The 21,592-nt window shown below is 42.7% G+C and overlaps 1 protein-coding gene across 2 annotated transcripts in view; it reads right to left on the bottom strand.

Moving 5' to 3' along the window:
* GABRB2 (gamma-aminobutyric acid type A receptor subunit beta2) overlaps positions 1-21,592 on the bottom strand; it is a 253,223-nt gene that overhangs the window by 154,612 nt on the left and 77,019 nt on the right. For both annotated transcript variants that reach the window (XM_065409096.1, XM_065409097.1), the window contains exon 4: positions 4,245-4,465. In XM_065409096.1, coding sequence (XP_065265168.1) covers positions 4,245-4,465 — 221 coding nt within the window. The remainder of the gene's footprint in view (positions 1-4,244; positions 4,466-21,592) is intronic.

The following is a 21,592-nucleotide window of genomic DNA, read 5'->3' as shown; positions in this document are numbered from 1 at the left end:
TTCCAGCCTGTTCATCAGGTTCCTGGGTAGGGCGATCTTAGTGGGCCCTCCGTGGTAGGACACGTTACCGCGCCACGACACCATCAGATAGTCTGGTATCATTGCCCTGCAGAGCATAGCGGCAAACGGCCCTGGTTTCTGAAGGCTTTCTCGAAACATCCTTTCCCTCTGGGACTCCGAGATCCTCAGCAGGGTGATGTCGCTCATTACGCCCTGCTTTGAATTAGGGAGGGGAATGTTAGTATTGGGACTGCTTTACAGCCACGCGGTGGAGGGAGAGGGGCAGCATACAGGGATCTTTCCCTGGAACAGCCGCGAGGGGGTGGGACAGGGGCATAGTTCATGCTGTCCTGATTGCTGGCAGCAGAGACTGGCATTGCTTTCAATGTGAAAGGAGGCCAGTGCTACTAGTACAGTTTTAAGCAGCCAGAAGTCTACGGCTTACCATGATTGCACGCTACAGAAGTTCAGGTGTCCTGCCACGCTTCTCAGATAACTGCAAGACCACTGCAGGACCCCAGGCACTGAAGGCGATGGCCGAAAATTCGACCTTGTCCTGAGTGCGCATGTGAGAGGTGCAGTGCATGGTCTTGTTCACAGAGAAAGACTAGGTTCTTTGTACACAACTTCATTTATCTGTCTCAGGAATTCACTCCATTTTTCCCATTCACACAGACACATCTGCGACTGTCTCCCAACCCAGCCTGTCAGCACACTCCCAGAGGCTAGCGCAGATTAGGAGGAGGAAGAAGAAGACGCGGGAGGACATGTTCTCAGAACTAATGAGCTGCTCCCGAGCCCAGGCAGCCCAGCAGACACAGTGGAGGGAGAACTTGTCCCAAATGCACCGAGCAGTCATGGAACGGGAGGAGAGGTGGCGTCAGGAGGACCAGCAGGCTACTGAAAAGCTGCTTGGACTTCTGAGGGAGCAAACGGACACGCTCCGGCGCCTTGTGGATGTTCTGCAAGACCGGAGGCAGGAGGACAGAGCCCCGCTGCAGTCTATCTCTAACCGCCCTCCCCCGCCACCAAGTCCCACACCCCCCTCACCCAAAGTACAAAGAAGGAGGGGCGGCAAGGGCCGTTAAAACTTTCAGTCAACCCCTGCAGACTGCTCTAGCACTAGAAGGCTCTCATTCCCCAAAATTTTAAAAGTCCTTTCCTACACACCTCACAGAAGCCCCCGTGCAAGTTTCAACCCCCACGTTTCATGTCTGGTTCATAATAAAATATTCGTTTCTGTTAATTACTGTTTCCATGATTTTATTTTGGAGGAGAGTCTGTCTGAACGAGGGGAAGGGGCATGGTAATTGGACAGGACAGTCACCTTTACCAGGGTACAGAGGCGGGGTCAGGTCCAGGATCAGGACACATACCCAGTGCAGTGACTAGTGACCCTGTTCAATCTGGGAGGTGGTTTTCATGTTCTGTGAGGGGGGGGGGTTGCTCTGTGACTTTGTGGCTGGGGAGGGCAGTTACAGATCTAATGCATCACAGAGCCCCGCAGCAGGGGAGCTGTAACCCTCCTCCCCCTGCCAGACAGTCACATAGCCGACACATACACGCTGTCCCGCCCAGGAGGGCTGGCAGGCTCTGTTGAAACAACCAGTCCACCACTGCGGAACCCGTCATTCCTGGAGTTTAGAAGCATCATTTGCATCACAACACTAAACCCGCACCCCGCCACAGTCTGCGTCCCAGGTTTAAAACATTCCCGCGAAAACAGTAATAAAGACAACGGTGTTCATTAACAAAACAGAACACATTTTATTTTTTGGGAAGGGGGTGAAGGGGGTATGTAACTGGAGAGGATAGTCAACGGTAACTGGGTAAAGAAACGGTGGCAAGTTCAGGTTCTGAGTCCACAAACTTAAAATTCACTGGTGACCCTGCTCAGTCTGGAAACTGTCTTTCAAAGCCTCCCGGATGCACAGTGCGTCCCGCTGGGCTCTTCTAATCTCCCGGCTGTCTGGCTGGGAGTAATCAGCAGCCAGGCGATTTGCCTCAACCTCCCACCCCACCATAAAGGTCTCCCCCTTGCTCTCACAGAGATTGTGGAGCACACAGCAAGCTGCAATAACAATGGGGATATTGGTTTCGCTGAGATCACAGCGAGTCAGTAAGCTTCTCCATCTCCCCTTGAGACGGCCAAAAGCACACTCCACCACCATTCTGCACTTGCTGAGCCGGTAGTTGAACAGTTCTTTTTCTGTGTCCAGGGCGCCAGTATAGGGCTTCATGAGCCAGGGCATTAGCGGGTATGCTGGGTCCCCGAGGATCACTGTAGGCATCTCCACATCCCCAAGAGTTATTTTGTGGTCCGGGAAGTAAATACCTTCCTGCAGCCTTCTAAACAGACCAGAGTTCCTGAACACGCGAGCGTCATGAACCTTGCCCGGCCATCCAACGTTGATGTTAGTAAAACGTCCCTTATGGTCCACCAGTGCTTGCAGCACCATTGAAAAGTAGCCCTTTCGGTTGATGTACTGGCTGGCCTGGTGGTCCGGTCCCAGGATAGGGATGTGAGTCCCATCTATAGCCCCACCGCAGTTCGGGAATCCCATCGCGGCGAAGCCATCTATGATGGCCTGCGCGTTTCCCAGGGTCACTACCTTTGACAGCAGTACCTTCACGATTGCCTTGGCTACTTGCATGACAACAACCCCCACGGTAGACTTGCCCACGCCAAACTGGTTCGCGACTGACCGGTAGCTGTCCGGCGTTGCAAGCTTCCAGAGGGCTATGGCCACTCGCTTCTGGACAGTCAGGGCTGCTCGCATCCGGGTGTCCTTGCGCTTCAGGGCAGGGGACAGCAACTCACAAAGTTCGAGGAAAGTCCCCTTCCGCATGCGAAAGTTTCGCAGCCACTGGGATTCATCCCAGACCTGAAGCACTATGCGGTCCCACCAGTCCGTGCTTGTTTCACGGGCCCAGAATCGCCGTTCCACAGTATCCACAAGACCCATTGCCACCGTGATGTCCTCGGCACTGGGTGTCGTGGTTTCAGACAGGCGTGTGCTACTCTCGGAGTTCAGGTCCTCACCGCGGTGCCGTAGCCTCCTCGCCTGATTTCTCTCTATCTGCCTCAGTGAAAGGTCGATGATGAGCTGCGATGCGTTGACAACGGCCACAACTGCAGCGATGGTCACAGCGGGATCCATGCTCGCAGTGCTGTGGCGTCCGCGCTGTCACTGACCAGAAAAGTGCGCGAACTGATTTCCCGCCGGCGCTTTCAGGGAGGGAGGGCGGGAGTGACGGTTGGATGACGACAGTTACCCAAAACCACCCTCGACACATTTTTTTACCCAGAAGGCAATGGCAGCTCGACCCAGAATTCCAATGGGCAGCGGGGACTGCGGGAACTGTGGGATAGCTGCCCACAGTGCACCGCTTCCAATGTCGACGCTTGCCCCGTTAGTGTGGACTGACAAAGTCGAATTACTGTCCTTAGTGTGGACACACACGTTCGACTTTGTAATATCGATTCCACATATTCGATTTAACTAAAATCGAACTACTCTCGTAGTGTAGACATACCCTAATGCAGGAACACTCCAATCATTTCAGGTCATTACCAGCTTTGTAGTTTTAAATTGCCATTTTCAGGAACTGTTTTCAACAAAAAAGAATTGTTGAGCTTTCCTATGGTACAATTAGGCTGTTCCATTGTTTTACCATGACACCATTGAGAACACATTTAGCAGCATAACCACCTAATATCACATATAATAACATACAAGACACAGAAGAAACATTTCAAGTCCAACAGCACCTCAGGAAAATGGAGAAAAGTCTCTACCATCAAAAGAAAGTGCAGCCCATTCTGAGCAGCTCATCCCAAAAATGATTTATAAAATGGAGCATCTGGCTTTTTAAAATAATGAATTTACCAGTTGCACCCACCTTCTTTTTTTTCCCTAACCTCCACTTGATATTTTCTATTTCAAATCCTTTACGGAAGCACTCCTGAAAATGACACTTAGTCCAGAAAGTTTATTAAAAAAAAGCTTGTATATCTTCATATGTTATTAAAACAAACATCTTAAAATGTTACTAAAAACGACACTTAATCCTCAAAGTTTATCCAAAAAGGCTTTTATAGTCTTATCTGTTATTAAAACATTTAAGAAGACATTGTTTGCAATATGTCAGCAGTTGAGCCAGACGGGTAGTGAAGATCTATGTACAGTACTTTTCAGTTTGAAACTGATTTAAAAATGTAGTTAAAAATGGATGACACTGACCTGAGACCATAGAGGACTGTTCCATCTGGATGCAAACGAATCATTCTGTTCTTCACAGTGACCCCATGTACAAATGATTTCTTGTCATTCAAGAAGTAGGTATCAGGAACCCAAAGCTGATCAGCTACTCTATTGTCCAGTGTAAGATTTAAAGGTATTACATTATACGACAGCCTCTTATCCCTCCATGCTTGCTGAAAGTACATTGTCAAAGTATAGTCCTGCAATATTAAAAACAGAATCATTATTTGCACTGAAACAGACTATATACGTAGGCATATACCGCAAATATATTAAAATGCAGCTTATACTTTGTGGCAGCATTTGCGCACAGAAACTTCAGGTTTGTATTTTCACAGGTTGTTTATTTATGTGTATATATAGAGGAAAAGACTACGTACATTCTTAATAATAGGGATTGGAATACAGGTAGACTGGGGTATTACCAAATGTTATTGAAATGAATATGAGGGCCTATTAAAAATTTTAACCCTTTTTAACACTGCTGTTTAAAATCTCTCTACAATTTATGGAACACATACTCAAGGAGTTCTACAAGTCTTTGTGTTCTAGAACACAGGAAATTCTGAGATTCCAAAACATGGAATCTGAGCCAAATTATGTGTTGACTTTTTATCCCATGATCTCTGCTGAATTCAATGGTGTAACAAGGAATGTGTGTCAACTCAGAATCAGGCCCTGTATCTCTTCCTAAAAATACACCCAGCCCTTTTCCCATTCTTTTCTACATGAAAAATGCTTGTGACCCTGTTAGCTTTCATTAAGGGCACTAAAACAACAAGAAAGACTCCTAGCCCCAATTCCAAAGAGTCTTATTTATATCAGGGTGGATAAAAATCAATGATTTAAAAAAAAAAATCGGATTTTTTTTATTTAAATCAGATTTTTTTGATAAAATGCTTTTTGAGGAAAAACCCTATCTAAAGATAGTTTTAATTAAGATACATTGTAGCTCAAAGATATCTCATCATGGAATAGGGATTATACATTCTAATTCTATAGTATGAGACAATATATTCATGTAATGTTTAAGAAAAGTTTTGTAAATGGAGTTTCAATAGTTCATGGATTAGGGACCCAATCTTATGGGGTTCCAGGGGCTTCTGTATAGATTATTTAGGTTAATCTTTCTATCTACCCAATGGGACTCGGTGCTCAGACTCTAGAAGATACCATTAGAGATGCTTAATTGTGCAGTTCTTAAACTGTGGATTTGTCTCCAGAGATAACATGCTTGTTAACAGCAAAAATGTTTTAAAATAAATAAATAAATAAATAAATAATATATAGAGGTGAGAAATAACAGACTTCTACCCTACTGTCCCTCTGCAAATTTGTATACACAGAGTCAATCCCTTACCTCTCTCTAAAAGGGCAAAGTTTCAAAAAGTTCAATGAATAGAAGATTGTTGGGGACAGAATAGATCTGGACAAGGAGAAGAAGTCTGGATATAAATGTGAGAAGGGAGGGACAGGCAGTAGAAACAAAAGTGAAACTGTTTTGAGCAGCATATTCCAGAAGTCTTGAGGTCTTTCTGAGTGTAGCCTTCATTGATTTGAGATCTACCATATCATTCTCTCACTAGAAGGGAAAAACTATAATGGCAGCAGGCCATAAAAGAGACCCAGTTTGGGAATATTTTAATGAAGTTCCTCTACCTCTGGGTAAGACAAGCATGCGTGCAAAATGCAAACAGTGCAACAAAGACATGCAAGGCCTGGTTTCCCAAATGAACAACATCATGAGAAGTGTTCCTTCTCAGGAGGAAGCTGCGTTGAAGATGATGAAAGGAACATGTCTGAACATGCAGGATCTTCAGGTTGGTAAACTTTTTTATTTCATACTTCTTTCTTAAGGACTGCCTGTCTTCCTTCTGGACTATTCTTGAATTCTCATGTTTGAGCAAAAAATATAGTTGTTACTCTATGGTGCTATCATTTTAGATGCAGTTGTGATAAAAAATAAATAGCTGAAATAGGCAGATCTTCCTTTTACAATTTCACCTTTAAAGTAGTACTGAGTGTCAGTGAATGCAATGAATAATACTAAATGAGCAGTATGGTAATAATAATTAAATAACTGCATTGACTTATTTCGTTTAGGAGAATCCATCCTAAACATACAGGATTCTGAAGACTATCCACCTTCAAGATCACCATCATTTTCTATAGTTTCAGAGTTATCTGCCAATGATAGTGTTTCAGTCACATCATGTATGTCACAAAGCCACAGTAGCAAAAAGAAAAAAAAAATCTCCATCATCCAGAAACAACCATAGATAAATTTGTGATAAGAACCAGCAGATTACAAAAAGAGGTAATTGATGAAAAAATTGCCCGGTTTCTTTATGCAACAAACTCTCCTTTCTGTATGATTGAGAACCCACACTTCATTAACATGGTTCAGTCATTAAGACCAGGATACAGTCCACCCAACAGAGCAGATGTCACAGGCAAATTGCTCGATAAAGTGTATGAAAGACAAATTGAGCAGTGTGCAAAAGGTCTAGAGGGTGAAATGGTTAGCCTGAGTCTTGATGGGTGAAGCAATGTCCACAATGATCCTGTTGTATGTGCTTGCGTGACAACAGAAGAAGGGAATGTCTTCCTTACAGAAACAATTCATACATCAGGAAATGCACACACAGCAGAATACTTACATGAAGTAGCAGTAAAAGCTATGACAAACTGTGAAGAAAAATTCAAATGTCTAGTACACAGCTTGGTCACAGACAGTGCTGCAAATGTATCCAAGATGAGAAGAAATTTAGAAGAGAGTGAAGAGAGTCCCAAGCTAACAACATACGGTTGCAGTGCTCATTTGATGCACCTCCTAGCCAAATACTTCAGTGTTCCAGAAATAAAGGCTAATGTTGAAATTGCAAAATACTTCCATAACAACCACTTTGCAGCAGCTGCTCTGAAAAAAGTGGGAGGAACCAAGCTAACTCTCCCACAAGACGTGCGATGGAACTCAGTAGTGGACTGTTTTGAGCTATATCAAGAACTGGCCTAATCTGATGACAGTTTGTGAACAAAATAGTGAAAAAATAGATGGCACTGTCATAGCCAAAGTTCTCAACATCGGGCTTAAGAGAAATGTTGAACACATGCTGAGTACCCTGAAGCCTATTTTTGTAGCCCTGAACAAAAAAATAGCTGTTTTATTGCTGACGCTGTTGAAATTTGGAAGGAACTGAGCGAGATCTTATAAAGAGAAATATGCAATGACAGAGTTAAATTACAAGCATTAAAAAAACGAATGGGACAAACACTATCTCCAGCTCATTTTCTTGCAAATATTCTCAATACTCGGTACCAGGGTCAAACCTTAACTGCTGAAGAAGAGAAGTTGGCTATGACATGGACATCCAGCAACCATCCCTCCATAATGCCAACTATAATAAACTTCAGAGCTAAGGGTGAACCATTCAAATAATATATGTTTGCTGAGGATGTTTTAAAGAAAGTCACACCAGTGAACTGGTAGAAGTCACTTAAGCACTTGGATTCAGAGACTGTTGAAGTGATAATCTCACTTTTAACAGCAGTAGCTTCTTCTGCCTGTGTAGAAAGAACATTTTCCTCCTTTGGACTAATTCATTCCAAATTGAGAAATCGTTTGGGACCTGAAAAAGCAGGAAAGCTTGTTTTTCCTTTTCCAGATAATGAACAAACAGGAAAATGAAGGTGAAGACGACTGAGTTAGCTGCAGAAGCCAATATTTTAAGTTGCTCATGTTGACCTGGCTGACATAGTCGATTTAATTTTTGTTTTGTTTTTTAAATATTTCGTTTAACTATTTTAGTTAAAAACAATTTTAACAAAAACAAACCTGATTTTAAAAAACTTGAATGTTTAACTAAATTCAAAAATTCATATGCTTATTTTGTTAAAATATTATATGTTTGCTGTTGAAGAAAAAAATCCAGAATACATAACGTTGTTGTTTTAGTTAAATAAAATAATTTAAATGTCTGTCTGGTGATGTTCTCCTCCTAATACAGCATGGCAAGAAAATCCTCCAAATATTAATGATTAACCTGTTGATTTGGAGATCGTTCACCTCCCGAAGACTTCATAAATATCTGCTTCAATTACCTTTGGTAAATGAAATAACCAAACAATCATTCATTTTCTGATATAGCTGTAAAACTAATCTGAAAAGTTTTCAAAATAAATCACTTAAAAAATGTGTAGTGTGTACCTTCTAAAAATGAAACCTACATCTATCTCTGAGTTGTGAAGAATATGTATTAAGGTTATAACAACCAACAAGAATGCACTTTTATATAGAAATCCATGATTAAATCGAGTCTTCCTGACTAGTGATTTAAATCAAATCCACCCTGATTTATATATTTAATGTTATGGATTGAGTAAGTCCCATTTAGTGCAATGGGACTATTCATAGTGTATAACATTACACACATGTATATGTCTTTGCAGGTTTAGGAACCAACTGACTTTGAATCAGGCTCTTTATGAATATTTTGGTGCTGTGCTGGTCTTTTGATAATTGAGCAGAGAATATACTTGTAAGTGTATCACTATGAATTGTTAAACACAAGAGGAACTATATTAAGTATATATTGTATATTATATTAAACATAAAACTTTTCACTCCATAGACAATACCTAGTACAGATATACAGTCTCTCTCTGACTGTCCATGGAACAATGACTGTAAAATAATGCCAGAGACAGGCAGCCTTCATTTTCAAACTACCAGAAGAGGCACAATGGCATAACTTTAATTTTCGACGAGATCAGAAGAAGGCTCACAGTGTTTTGTTTGAGTATTCCCGTTTAATATGATCTGCATTGCTTTTTGACAATTGTTAGCATAAGAAATATGATTATTGTCCCTTTTAGCAGATGCAGTCAATAAAGCTGCTTTGATTATGAACACCCAGTCAGTCAGAGAATTTATTATTTTCTGAGAGCTTGTATCTATCCATCAGCCTGAGAAAAGATTCATATGCCCCAAACTATCTTATTTTGAAAAAGTGATCTTTTACTGTGACTGTGCCTCACATGTTAACTTTCACCATCTGTCTGCTAATACAGAGAAACTTAGAGATACACTTAGACAAACACAAGTTACTCTGCAAACTGCTATACTAATTCCCAATTAATTCACTTTGTAGCTACACTTCACAGCTATTGTCCAGATGGCAAGAGACTACGGTTGAGAATGGAAACTAGTACCACAGTAGACAGATGAAAGAATTACTTTTTTTCCCCCCAGCTGAAACTCCCTAGTAAAGTTTTCTGTAACTTAGCAGCACTGAAATTAACCTCTCTCAGGACTGTCAAGGGTGCATGAGATTTCACTTTTGAAATACTCACAGGTACACTCTATGACAGAATAGGCAAGAATAATTCCTCACAAAACACAAAAATGGAGGTCTATTAACATTTTCCCATCTCCCACACTTGCCACTTCCAGTGTTACTGTTTAAGGGACAAGCTTTCAAAGGACACGTGAAAATACACTTGTGATGTAGGCACTCCCCAAAACTCACATTTAAAAAAAATACTTTGCATTTCTAGAAATCCCACCTTCAGATGGGGAAACAGACAAAGAAGTTAACTGACTTCTTCAGCATTACACAGCAAGTCCAGGGCAGAACTGTAAATGAAACCCTAATCTGACTTCCTGATTCCTAATCCCAGGCCTGACCCATTAGACCAGACTTTTTCCTCTGCTAATCTTTTCACACAGAGATCAGGTTTGTGGGTGCAATTATTGACTTGATTATGAAACCAGGTCAACATGCAAATACATGCATTTTGAAGATATGACAGGAACAGTTTTTTGCTTTTTTTCAACCTCCATTTCCATTCACTGAACTAGTGGAATGATACTTAAAATACAATATTTGAAAGTTAGCTGATCCTGCTTCTCTTGCAGTGCACAACTCAATGTATTTGAGGTAGGATAAACTCTCACTTTTTTTGTAAAGAGAAAGAAACATTCTCTATAGCACAGAAACTCTCTTTGAATGAATGATTACATTCCTGTTCCCAGTAGAGTCCATCAAGGAGAGTTTTTAAATGCTTTTTTTAGTCTTTCTTCCCATCTGGTTAAAAGCATGCTCTGAGTCAGAATGATATTAATAGCCTTGCTTTCCCTTCCACATATAACGGAATAGTGAAACTTTCATACAGTCCTCTTCCCTCTGCATTCTACATTTAAAGGTGAACAGACCTTTTAGCCTAAATTCTTAGTTCAGGGTGTTACATTTCTCCTGTTGCTGGAATCGCATACACCTAAACAAAACAAGAAATATTTTCCTGTGCACCCTTCATTGCTTTGGTTGGTAGGAAGTCACCTAATATTAATGGATACATGCATTCCTGTATTAAGGACCATGCAAGTAGGTAAGTGAAGAAGGAATTTTCAACCATTATAAAATGTGTTTCCCTTTAAAAATGTTAAACCTATCCGTACAGTCTGTTTATGATATTACATGTGAAAAAGCCTTTTAAACAAAATCAAATGTTTTTCTTAGTTCACCATAAAAGATTCAGATCCTTAAAAACAGGATTGCAGTATCATGTTAACTATTTTATTCTTCTGTCTATTACCAGATCTGCAAAATTTGTTCCATAACCAGACATCAAAAGCTGTTCAGTTATGCATTGCCAGTAAGAAAATGTATTACTCTTCATCACAGTAACATAACACCCCATTTCTAAGTTTATGAGCCATGGCTAACTCTCCTCCAATGCCCTTAGAAAATCAGGGATAGTGAATTCGATGCATGTTCTAAATTATGACCTACATGTACTGATAAATCTTTCCCTGCCAATTACCTACACAACATTAACAAAGAACAACTTTCCTTCTTTATGTTCAATAGAGGAGATGGGCCTTCCTCTACTGAGTTGAAAACCTGGAATCTGAACAACTCCAAACTTCCGAAATCTTTGGAGTGGATGCTCTGATGCAGCTCATCAGAAAGACAGGACCATGCCATTTGGGGCTTGTCTACATGGTACTACAGTGCAAATTAGAGGGGCACGTTTTCTAGGCAGTGGTTCTCAAAGCCGGACCACCGCTTGTTCAGGGAAAGCCCCTGGCGGGCCGAGCCGGTTTGTTCACCTGTCATGTCCTCAGGTTCGACCGATCGCGGCTCCCACTGGCCGCGGTTCGCCCCTCCAGGCCAATGGGGGCTGTGGGATGCGGCGCGGGCCAAGGGATGTGCTGGCCGCCCTTCCCGCAGCCCCCAGTGGCCTGGAGGGGTGAACTGCGGCCAGTGGGAGCCACGATCGGCCAAACCTGCGGACGCAGCAGGTGAACAAACCGGCCCGGCCCGCCAGGGGCTTTCCCTGAACAAGCGGTGGACCGGCTTTGAGAACCAGTGTTCTAGAGCACTGTAACTGCCCCGTGTAGACCTGCTGCCATGTTCTAAATCAGAGGTGGGCAAACTACGGCCCGGGGGATCCTCCTGCCCAGCCCCTGAGCTCCTGGCAGGGGAGGCTTGCGCCTGGCCGCTCCCCTGCTGTTCCCCTTCCCCTGAAGCCTCAGCTCACTGCACCGCCGGCGCAATGCTTTGTGCGGCGGGGCTGCAGAGCCGCGGCGCTGGCCTGATCTGGTGCTCTGTGCTGCGCCGTGGCGTGGCTGGCTCCAGCTGGGCGGCACGGCTGCCTGTCCTGGTGCTCTGGGCGGCGCAGCTGTAGTGCCACCAGCCACCAGTGCTCCAGGAAACGCAGTAGGGGGACAGGGAGCAGGGGGTGTTGTATAGAGGGTAGGGGAGTTCGGGGTGGTGGGTAGGGGGCGGGGGTGTGGATAGGGGTCGGGGCAGTCAGAGGGCGGGGAACAGGGGGGTTGAATGGTGGCAGGGGTCCCGGGGGGGCAGTCAGGAAAGAGGGAGGGTTGGATGAGGCGGTGGGGGCAATCAGGGGCGGGGAGTCTGGAGGCGGTCAGGTGACAGGGAGGGGTCGATGGGGCATGGGTCCCAGGGGGGCCGTCAGGGGGCGAGAAGCAGGGGGGTTGGATAGGGGGCAGGGGCTGGGCCATGCCTGGCTGTTTGGGGAGGCACAGCCTCCCCTAACCGACCCTCCATACAATTTCGGAAACCCGATGTGGCCCTCAGGCAAAAAAGTTTGCCCACCTCCTGCTCTAAATGGTACCCAAGTGAGCATTAATATAATCCAGTTTGAAATGGGGCTATCTCAACATGAACTAGGTACCTTTTAGAGCCTGACAACAGGGTCTATACGGTGCAGTTAGAGAGCAACTCTACAGTTAGAGCACTCTACAGTTCACACACACCCTACTTCGCACTGTGGCATTGTATAGAGAAGCCATAAACTGGAAGAATAGAAGCAAATCCAAATTTCAGAGAGGTTCAGATTTGGTGCTGTAGTTCAGATCTATCTCTAATCAAAAGGACTTAATTTTCCAAAAGTGACCAGTGATTTTGGATGCTCAACTTGAGACACCTTAAAAGGGATCATTTTTAGATAGCAATGAGAATTCTCACTTTCAGAAAATCAGACCTTTTAGGGTATATTAAGTAGCATATCCAAAAATGTAGACACACCAGCTCATTAGTCACATAAGATACAATTCACAGCTCAGTAAGGAAGGAAAAAATCTATTTTTTAAACCTGAACTGAAACAGGAGTAAGGAAATCAAATGCACAATAGAGTCTCGGTTTTAAAGAGGTCTGTCGTGTGAGCATCCCAAGGCACTTAACACTTTGAAAGAGATTACAAACATGTTCAGCTAGAAGCGATATGAAAAAGAAAAAGAGCCTTAATCTTACAGTTAATAAGGGAGTTCCCTGGTGCCCTAAGGACAGAGTTCCAAATGGCATGCAAATTCTTTGTCCTCACAGAACAAATGAGGGACAGAGAACTAGATGGAACTGGAGGACAGGAAAGAGGATTTTGATAAAAGAAAGACAGTCCCTTCTTGAGAAATTCACATGAAATAGAGGTAAGGATTGTTAGGAGGTAAAAATGAATGTGTAGGTGAAACAGGAGCCAATGCACTTAGAAAGCCTGGCACAAAACAATAATTACAATGGGTTGAGTGAAATGTGAAATGAAGGCTCAATGAATAATCATTTCTGCCTCTGTGCGTATGTGCCATATCTACATAGCCAACACAGACGGAGATTATTTATGCACATACATAGACAGTGGATATCTCATCTAACTTTCATGGAGCTTGTTTTCAATCCAGTTCATCTACTGCTCCAATAAATAATTCTTAAAAAACAAACAAAAACAGCGCTATTTTTAGAGCTGAGAGGACCTTGCAGAGTTCCAATCCTGCTAATGGATTTGTAAGGGTTAGAAATAAACCAACTTACATAGGTTTGATTTTGTTGACCTCCCTGCCTCCACATTTCATTCCCAACAAACCCTGAGCCCTACTCTTTTATGTATTAGATATCTCCATGATTCTTCTTGGATCCACTTGGGCTGCTTGGGAATACAGCGATTTCAGGGGAGGAGGGATCAAGGGAGACAGGCTGTGGGATCGGAGGCCCACCATTTCCCCCCAGATCTGCAAACTGATCCAGTAAAGTACATAAATATATGCTCATCTTTAAGCATGTGAGCAGTATATATGAAGCCTTTTGCACAGCTTTCATTACTGTCCCCTTTTTCTAGACATTTATGCTGAGTAAGCCTTTTGTTTCTGTCAAGATACACAAATATCATAAGAACAGCAAGTTCAAGATGAAGTTAACTTTCCTTTGTGTTAATAAAAATTCAGTGATTAGTGTATTAAAATTAGCATATATATGACTATCACACTGGGCTCAGTCATTAACTTTGTGCAAGGATATCTGGAGAAACTTTTCACTGCTGCTAATATAAATACATTAGAAGATAACAACTCATTTCACAAATAGACCATGTTTCAGTCAGCCAAGTTAATGATTGATGAATATCAGTTTGCACTATCCAAATGAAACCACTGGAGGTAATTGTGAGACATCATGGTCACAAATATCAACAACATGCAGATATAACAGGAGTACTTGTGGCACCTTAGAGACTAACAAATTTATTAGAGCATAAGCTTTCGTGGGCTACAACCCACTTCTTCGGATGTGGGTTGTAGCCCACGAAAGCTTATGCTCTAATAAATTTGTTAGTCTCTAAGGTGCCACAAGTACTCCTGTTATTTTTGCGGATACAGACTAACACGGCTGCTACTCTGAAACATGCAGATAACACCCTTCTCTGCTCTTTGTTCACTGGGGACACTGATAACAGTCCATCCAGCTATCTCAGGACCTGGTCAAGTTCAACAAGTGGATGAAAGGCAACTGCTGACACAAAACTTAAGCAAAACAAAGGCCTGGTCTACACTACCAGTTTAGTTCGAATTTAGCAGCGTTAAATCGAATTAACCCTGCACCCGTCCACACAACGAAGCCATTTACTTCGACATAAAGGGCTCTTAAAAATCCTCCCCGACGAGGGGAGTAGCGCCGAAATCAACATTGCCATTTCGAATTAGGGTTACTGTGGCCGCAATTCGACGGTATTGGCCCCCGGGAGCTATCCCACAGTGCACCATTGTGACCGCTCTGGACAGCAATCTGAACTCGGATGCACTGGCCAGGTAGACAGGAAAAGCCCCACGAACTTTTGAATTTCATTTCCTGTTTGCCCAGCATGGAGCGCTGATCAGCACAGGTGACCATGCAGTCCCGGAATCAAAAAAGAGCGCCAGCATGGACCGAACGGGAAATACCGAATCTGATCTCTGTATGGGGAGATGAATCTGTTCTATCAGAACTCCGTTCCAAAAGACGAAATGCCAAAACATTTGAAAAAATCTCCAAGGCCATGATGGACAGAGGCCACAACAGGGACTCAACACAGTGCTGTGTGAAACTTAAGGAATTGAGACAATCGTACCAGAAAGCCAAAGAATCAAATGGACGCTCACGGAGGGAGGGGCAACTGACAAATGTAGCTATCCCACAGTTCCCACACTCTCCGAAAACCATTAGAATTCTCGGTTGAGCTCCCAATGCCTGAAGGGTCAAAAACATTGTCGCGGGTGGTTCAGGGTACATGTCATCAACCCCCCCCCCCATGAAAGCAAAGGGAAAAAAATCGTTTCTCGCCTTTTTTCACTGTTACCGTATGTCTACTGGATGCTGCTGGCAGACGCGGTGCTGCAGTGCTACACAGCAGCATCCCCTTTCCTTGCCTTGCCTTGCCTTGCCTTGCCTTGCGGACGGCAGACGGTGCAGTATGACTGGTAACCATCATTGTCGTCCCGTGGGTGCTCCTAGCTGGCCTCGGTGAGGTCGGTCGGGGGCGCATGGACAAAAAAGGGAATGACTCCAGGTCATTCTCTTCTTTAAGTTTTGTGTAATGGAGATTCAGTCCTGCCTGGAATATCATGCCAGCTGGAGGCTTCTGCCTCAGGCTGCTCTCCCAGTCGGTAGCACCGCGTGGTCGCACCTACCCCAACCTACCCCTTGCTCCCAGGGCTCACAAGCAGATACTTTTTGCTGCAAATAAAAAAATAAAGCTGCCGTTTAGAACTGTCCCACAATACATATATCCTGGGACATTTTGTATTTTACCAGTGTCAGCCAAAGGCCCACACACAAATGGAGATTCAGTCCTGCCTGTGCTTCTATCCTAGTGCTTATCACAGATTCCCATTTTCAGCTAGAGGCTGAGCAAGTGCAGAATGGTGGTTCACTCAACTTCGCTGTGAGCCAACCGCCCTTCCCTCCCCCCTTTGATCTCTGCTTGCAGAGGCAATAAAGTCAGTGTTGTTTCAAATTCATGCATTCTTTATTACTTCATCACACAAATGGGGGGATAACTGCCAAGGTAGCCCGGGAGGGGTGGGGGAGGAGGGAAGCAACGGGTGGGCTTGTTGTAGGGGCACCCCCTAGAATGGCATGCAGCTCATCATTTCTGCGGGATGTCTGGGGCTCTGACCTGGAGCGGCTGTTTGCCTCTCTGGTTCTTTAGTAGGCTTGCCTGATACTCTAGGCAGGACTGACTCTCCATTAGACAAAACTTAAAGAAGAGCTTGACCTGGGGAGTTATTCCCATTTTTGTCCAGGCGCCCCCGACCGACCTCACCGAGGCCGGCCAGGAGCACCCATGAGAGCAGCAGACGGTACAGTATGGCTGGTAACCATCTTTGTTAACTTGCAAAGGCAAGGGGATGCTGCTGTGTAGCGCTGCAGTATCGCGTCTGTCAGCAGCATCCAGTAGACATACGGTGAAAGTGAAAAAGGGCTCCAGGGTTGCTGTGCTATGGCATCTGCCCGGGCAATCCAGGGAAAAGGGCGCAAAATGATTGTCTGCCGTTGCTTTCACGGAGGGAGGATTGACTGACGACATTTACCCATAACCACCCACGACAAATTTTTGGCCCCATCAGGCATTGGGATCTCAATCCAGAATTCCAATGGGCGGGGGAGACTGTGGGAACTATGGAATAGCTATGGAATACCCACAGTGCAACGCTCCGGAAGTCGACGCTGGCCTCGGTACATGGACGCACACTGCCGAATTAATGTGCTTAGTGTGGCTGCATTCACTCGAATTTATACAATCGGTTGCCAAAAATCGAATTCTGTAAATTCGGAGTAATACCATAGTGTAGACATACCCAAAGGTGATGCTGTTGGTAAGGAGGCAGCATTTTGAAGGACTAGCCACCATCACCCCCTAATAAAGATGTCTCCCCTGAAATAGACAAATTGTTTCATAATCTTCTTCTGGACTTTCAAATAGTTACAGCTGCTGAAAAACATCTTCTATCTGTGACTGGCAAGAAGATTGTGCTCTGAACTACACCTCTACCCCGATATAATGCAACCCGATAGAACACGAATTCGGATATAACGTGGTAAAGCAGTGCTCCAGGGGGGCGGGGCTGCGCACTCCGGCGGATCAAAGCAAGTTCGATATAATGCGGTTTCACCTATAACGCGGTAAGATTTTTTGGCTCCCAAGGACAGCATTATATCGGGGTAGAGGTGTATCACGTAATGACATGGCCACAGTAGGCAATAATATGGTGCTTTAAGATACTTCACACACACATAATCTGATAGCAGAGGAAAAACTGCCAGTCATCACTCTGAGAGTGACCTGAAAAGAAGGAAACTCCTCCAACTCTGTACTTTCAATTATCCTCTGGTACATTTTCTAGATGAGATTAATGGTATTAAATTTAACAGAAAGATCTAATAACATGAGAACAGATATCCTCCTCCCATCAATGGAGAAGAGAGATGTATCTATCAACAGTTCTAACTAATACCCTTTCCATTCCATGTTCTGGCCTGAAACCTGCCTTTGAAAGCGCTGGGATTTTTGTGATAGACAACTGTGATTAAATATGGCTTTTACTAGCTTTAACATTTTTGGTGCCAAAAGCTATGCTCAATGAACAATCATATTACACCAGATCATCTTCTATTTAAGCCATTGTTTTGGCATGGTTTTCTCTGAGAATGCTACAAATTTTAACTGGATGCACATGAGGCAGTTAGGTATTATCATCTCCATTTTACAAATGGGTAAAATGAGACACAGTAAGGTCATGTGACTTCTTGTATGTTCCATATCAAGTTAGAAGCATAACCAGAAACAGAATCCATCTGTCTTAGATTTCTGACCTGTGCTTTTAACCACAAGACCAGCCTTAAAGATATGTTGAATAGTCTTTAACTATTGTACCCATAGCACAATTTACCCACAAAAGCCATACATCATTATGACATGTCATAAAATGTAGCTGGAAATTGGTACAGCTAGAGTACCAGATGATCAACAGCAATAAGACTTCTGAGATGTCTACCTTAATTAACTGTCCAACTATGGGACACATGGGTGATGAGCTCTTGATAAGGGTGATCCCAATTCAAAAGACTTTAATTATCTATTTATTCTTCTGGGCTGGTAAAAAAATCAAGGATAAACACTGTGACTTTTTCTGTTTCATCACTATATATTTAATTAACTTTCGCATCTAATAGTAAAGCATGACTCTTGTATACGCAATCAAAACACAAATGTATGTTGCATGCTTTTTAATACAAAAACTAACTATGGGGGGGGGGGAAGGCCTTAACTTGACCCAGGCATAATCAATTAATAACTAACATTTAAAATCAAGAAGGGCCCAAGGCAGACAAGGAAGTTCCTAAATTTCAGGGATGTTGAGAACTGAAGTAGGGTTCAGCTGCAAAGAACGGATCCTGGTCTGAAGTTCTTCAGAGTTTGAGGACATTCCAATCTAGGCACAACAACATTTAAAGCTTTATTCTTTTTCTTCTACATTCAGCAAAAACAGAATTCACAGTAATAAAAGCACCGACTTACATTTTTTTTAGGGGACTACACAGCTATTGAAACACTTTGAAAATAATACAACTGAACTATTTTAGGAGGAGAAAAATAAATGAGTATGAGGAAAATTTAATGCCATATAAATAAAACATGCAGCAGCAGGAAGAATAAGTTATTTATTTCTTCTCATTAGAAATGACTGAAGAACTCATCTGTAGCTTGGTTTAGGTCCATCTCTCACAGGTTTTCTGGTTATCCCTAACTTGTAAAAATAAAAAGTTTATTTCAGTCCCCACCATGACATATTTAAGGCCAGATGCTCTCTTTTGGAAAATGTTTGAAGCTGAACTTTGCCGCATGCTATAATGTATTTATTACATGCATTTATAAGGGGCCCTATCACTGACATATTAAAGTGCTATTCATAAAAGAAAACTAAAAATACAACATTTCCTTATGGAGCAAACAATTTGCATCATCCCACTCCTTCAGTAGACATAGCTGGCAATTTAACAGACAAGAGGCCAGTTTCCTCAGAGGACTAGCCAGTATGTGTCACCACCCAATGTCACAGAAAAAACAAATACAGAACCTAAAGAGGTGCATCATACAATGGGACGCAAAAGATACAGAAAGAACAGGAGTACTTGTGGCACCTTAGAGACTAACAAATTTATTTGTGCATAAGCTTTCGTGGGCTAAAGCCCACTTCATCAGATGCATGCAGTGGAAAATACAGTAGGAAGATGTATATATTATACAGAGAACATGAAAAAATGGGATGTCTGTCTGTATCTGTATGAGTTTTTTCATGAAGTTGATGGATTTCCACTTCATATGGCTAAATGCAGTGCCTTGCATGGTGAGGCTCTGACAGATTTCTTTCAGGAATGAACTCTATAGCAGAGGACTTACCACTGAAAATCCTTTCCAGTCCCTGACCTCCTTTGAAGGCCAAGAATTGGAGTATCCCTGTTGATCGGAACTACTCATTTGGGGCTGAGGGTAAGAGAAAACAGTGCAAAGCATGACCTTGAAGCTTTAGAGAGACTAACAGTGACCTATACAAGAGTAGAGAGTATTGTCAATGTAATGGCTCTGTGCCAATGGATATTCCAAAGCAAATGTCAACATAAATTCTACCAATTCATGTCATTTCAAAAGGTACTAATATTTGTCAGTGACTCTCTAGTTCAAATACACATGGTCAGTGTTCATGGTCAGTGTTCAATCCTTTGATAGAGCTAGATTTGAACATCTTTGGTCTTTCAAAGCCTTTTCCCCTGCACTGGATTTGAAACACACAACAAACTTCCTAAAAGGTAACTCATCATTTTCCTAAATTGGAATTGCATGGTCTGAAGCACATTTATGATTCTTCTGAAAGTCACAGATTCCAACATATAACCCACATGTTTATTCCATGAGGGATTAGTCCAGAAAATATGTACCACAAATATCCCATATCGCAAGCACGGGGAAAAAAACAGGCAAGAGGCATCTACCTAAGGCAGCACACCACTAAGGACCACACATTACTGAGTGTTGCAACAGACTTACATGAAGAATGTTAGCTGTGAACATAAACATCATAGTTATCAGATGGGTTTGAACCCTGGACACTCAGTACCAAAGGCACAAGTCCAGCCCAACTGGCTAACAAATAATTGCAGCTCTACTGGTTCAGGTCTCTTGGGGGGCAAAAAGCCCTTGGTTCAATTCCCACTGATGACAGGAAGTCTGTGGGTAAGAGGCTACATTACAGTGTCAAGACTGTGTGACTAGTTAATGCCTCCTTCCTCAATGCTTTCAGTATCAAATATTTACATTGTTTCTACGGAATTATACTTACACTGAATTATAATTACACTGAATTATATATAACTGGGCAATACAATACTCTTCGCCTTCATGCCCTGCAATATCATGCAATTAGGGCTGGAGCATTTCCTCTCATGCCAATTAATTAAGCAGGAGACACACTTGATTTTAGGCTCAAACAAATCACCCAGGCAGAACCATGACATCACACTTAACCACAGGCTAGCAATGTGTGTGTCATTCTAATCAAAAAGCATGTGCAGCATAAACACAATGCCATTTACTTCCCTGATTTGTTGCCTCCTGACACCAAGAGGCAATGTGATCAAGTACACTGAACGTGGTCGAGAGCCTGGAAATCAAGCTCTGCTACTGACTCACTGTGAGACTTTGGGCAAGTCAGTAAACCTCTCAATGCCTCACAGTTTTCCCAATTGTTCAAAGAGGTTAGTCATCTTCATAAAATGTTGCGAGGTTCTCAGATGAAAGACAGTGTGTGAATGCGAAGTATTAACAGAGAGTTAAGGTGTGTGAGTTAATATCTTTTATTGGTCCGACCTCTGCTGGTGAAAGAGACAAACTTTTGAGATTCACAGAGCTCAGGTCTGGGCATTAATATTAATTAAATTAATTATTTAAAATATTAATTAAAATTATTAAAGTATTAACATTAATTTAGTACATTTTCTTTAAACAGCATGACAATTATTTTAACAAAAAAATTTCTGCCTTAGACAACATCATCATGTTTTACTGTAAAATCTATTAGTACATTCATGTTTACAAAGTGCTCTAAAAAGTGTCAGCAATCCACATGAGATACCCAAATGTAAAGTCTAACCCTTTGGGTATCTAATTTTTTGACGATGAATTTTAACCCAGTTGTGTATCACAAAATTGGCTATAAGGCCAACTGCCAAAGATGTTGGAGGAACTCTGGATTCACAGGTTATTTACTGGTTATTCAATTCTACAATAACAAAATTCCTGATGAGAGCTAAAGTCAGAGAATAGAAACAGTATTTGAGTTTGGAAATCAACATTAACAGGCTGTGACTGAAGGACCACTTGTTATAATTACTCTAGACTATGAAAAACATGCTAATGTTGTTTATTTGTGGTGGTTACAATATGTGATCTTGCAGAACTGGAAAGAGCTAAAAGCAGATTTTTACAAAAGAAAAGAGAT

This window comes from Emys orbicularis, chromosome 8 (assembly GCF_028017835.1).
Source record: "Emys orbicularis isolate rEmyOrb1 chromosome 8, rEmyOrb1.hap1, whole genome shotgun sequence".
NCBI classification, from domain to species: Eukaryota; Metazoa; Chordata; order Testudines; family Emydidae; genus Emys; species Emys orbicularis.
The sequence above is the reverse complement of the archived record's forward strand: the minus strand, read 5'-3'. Positions and strand labels throughout refer to the sequence as shown.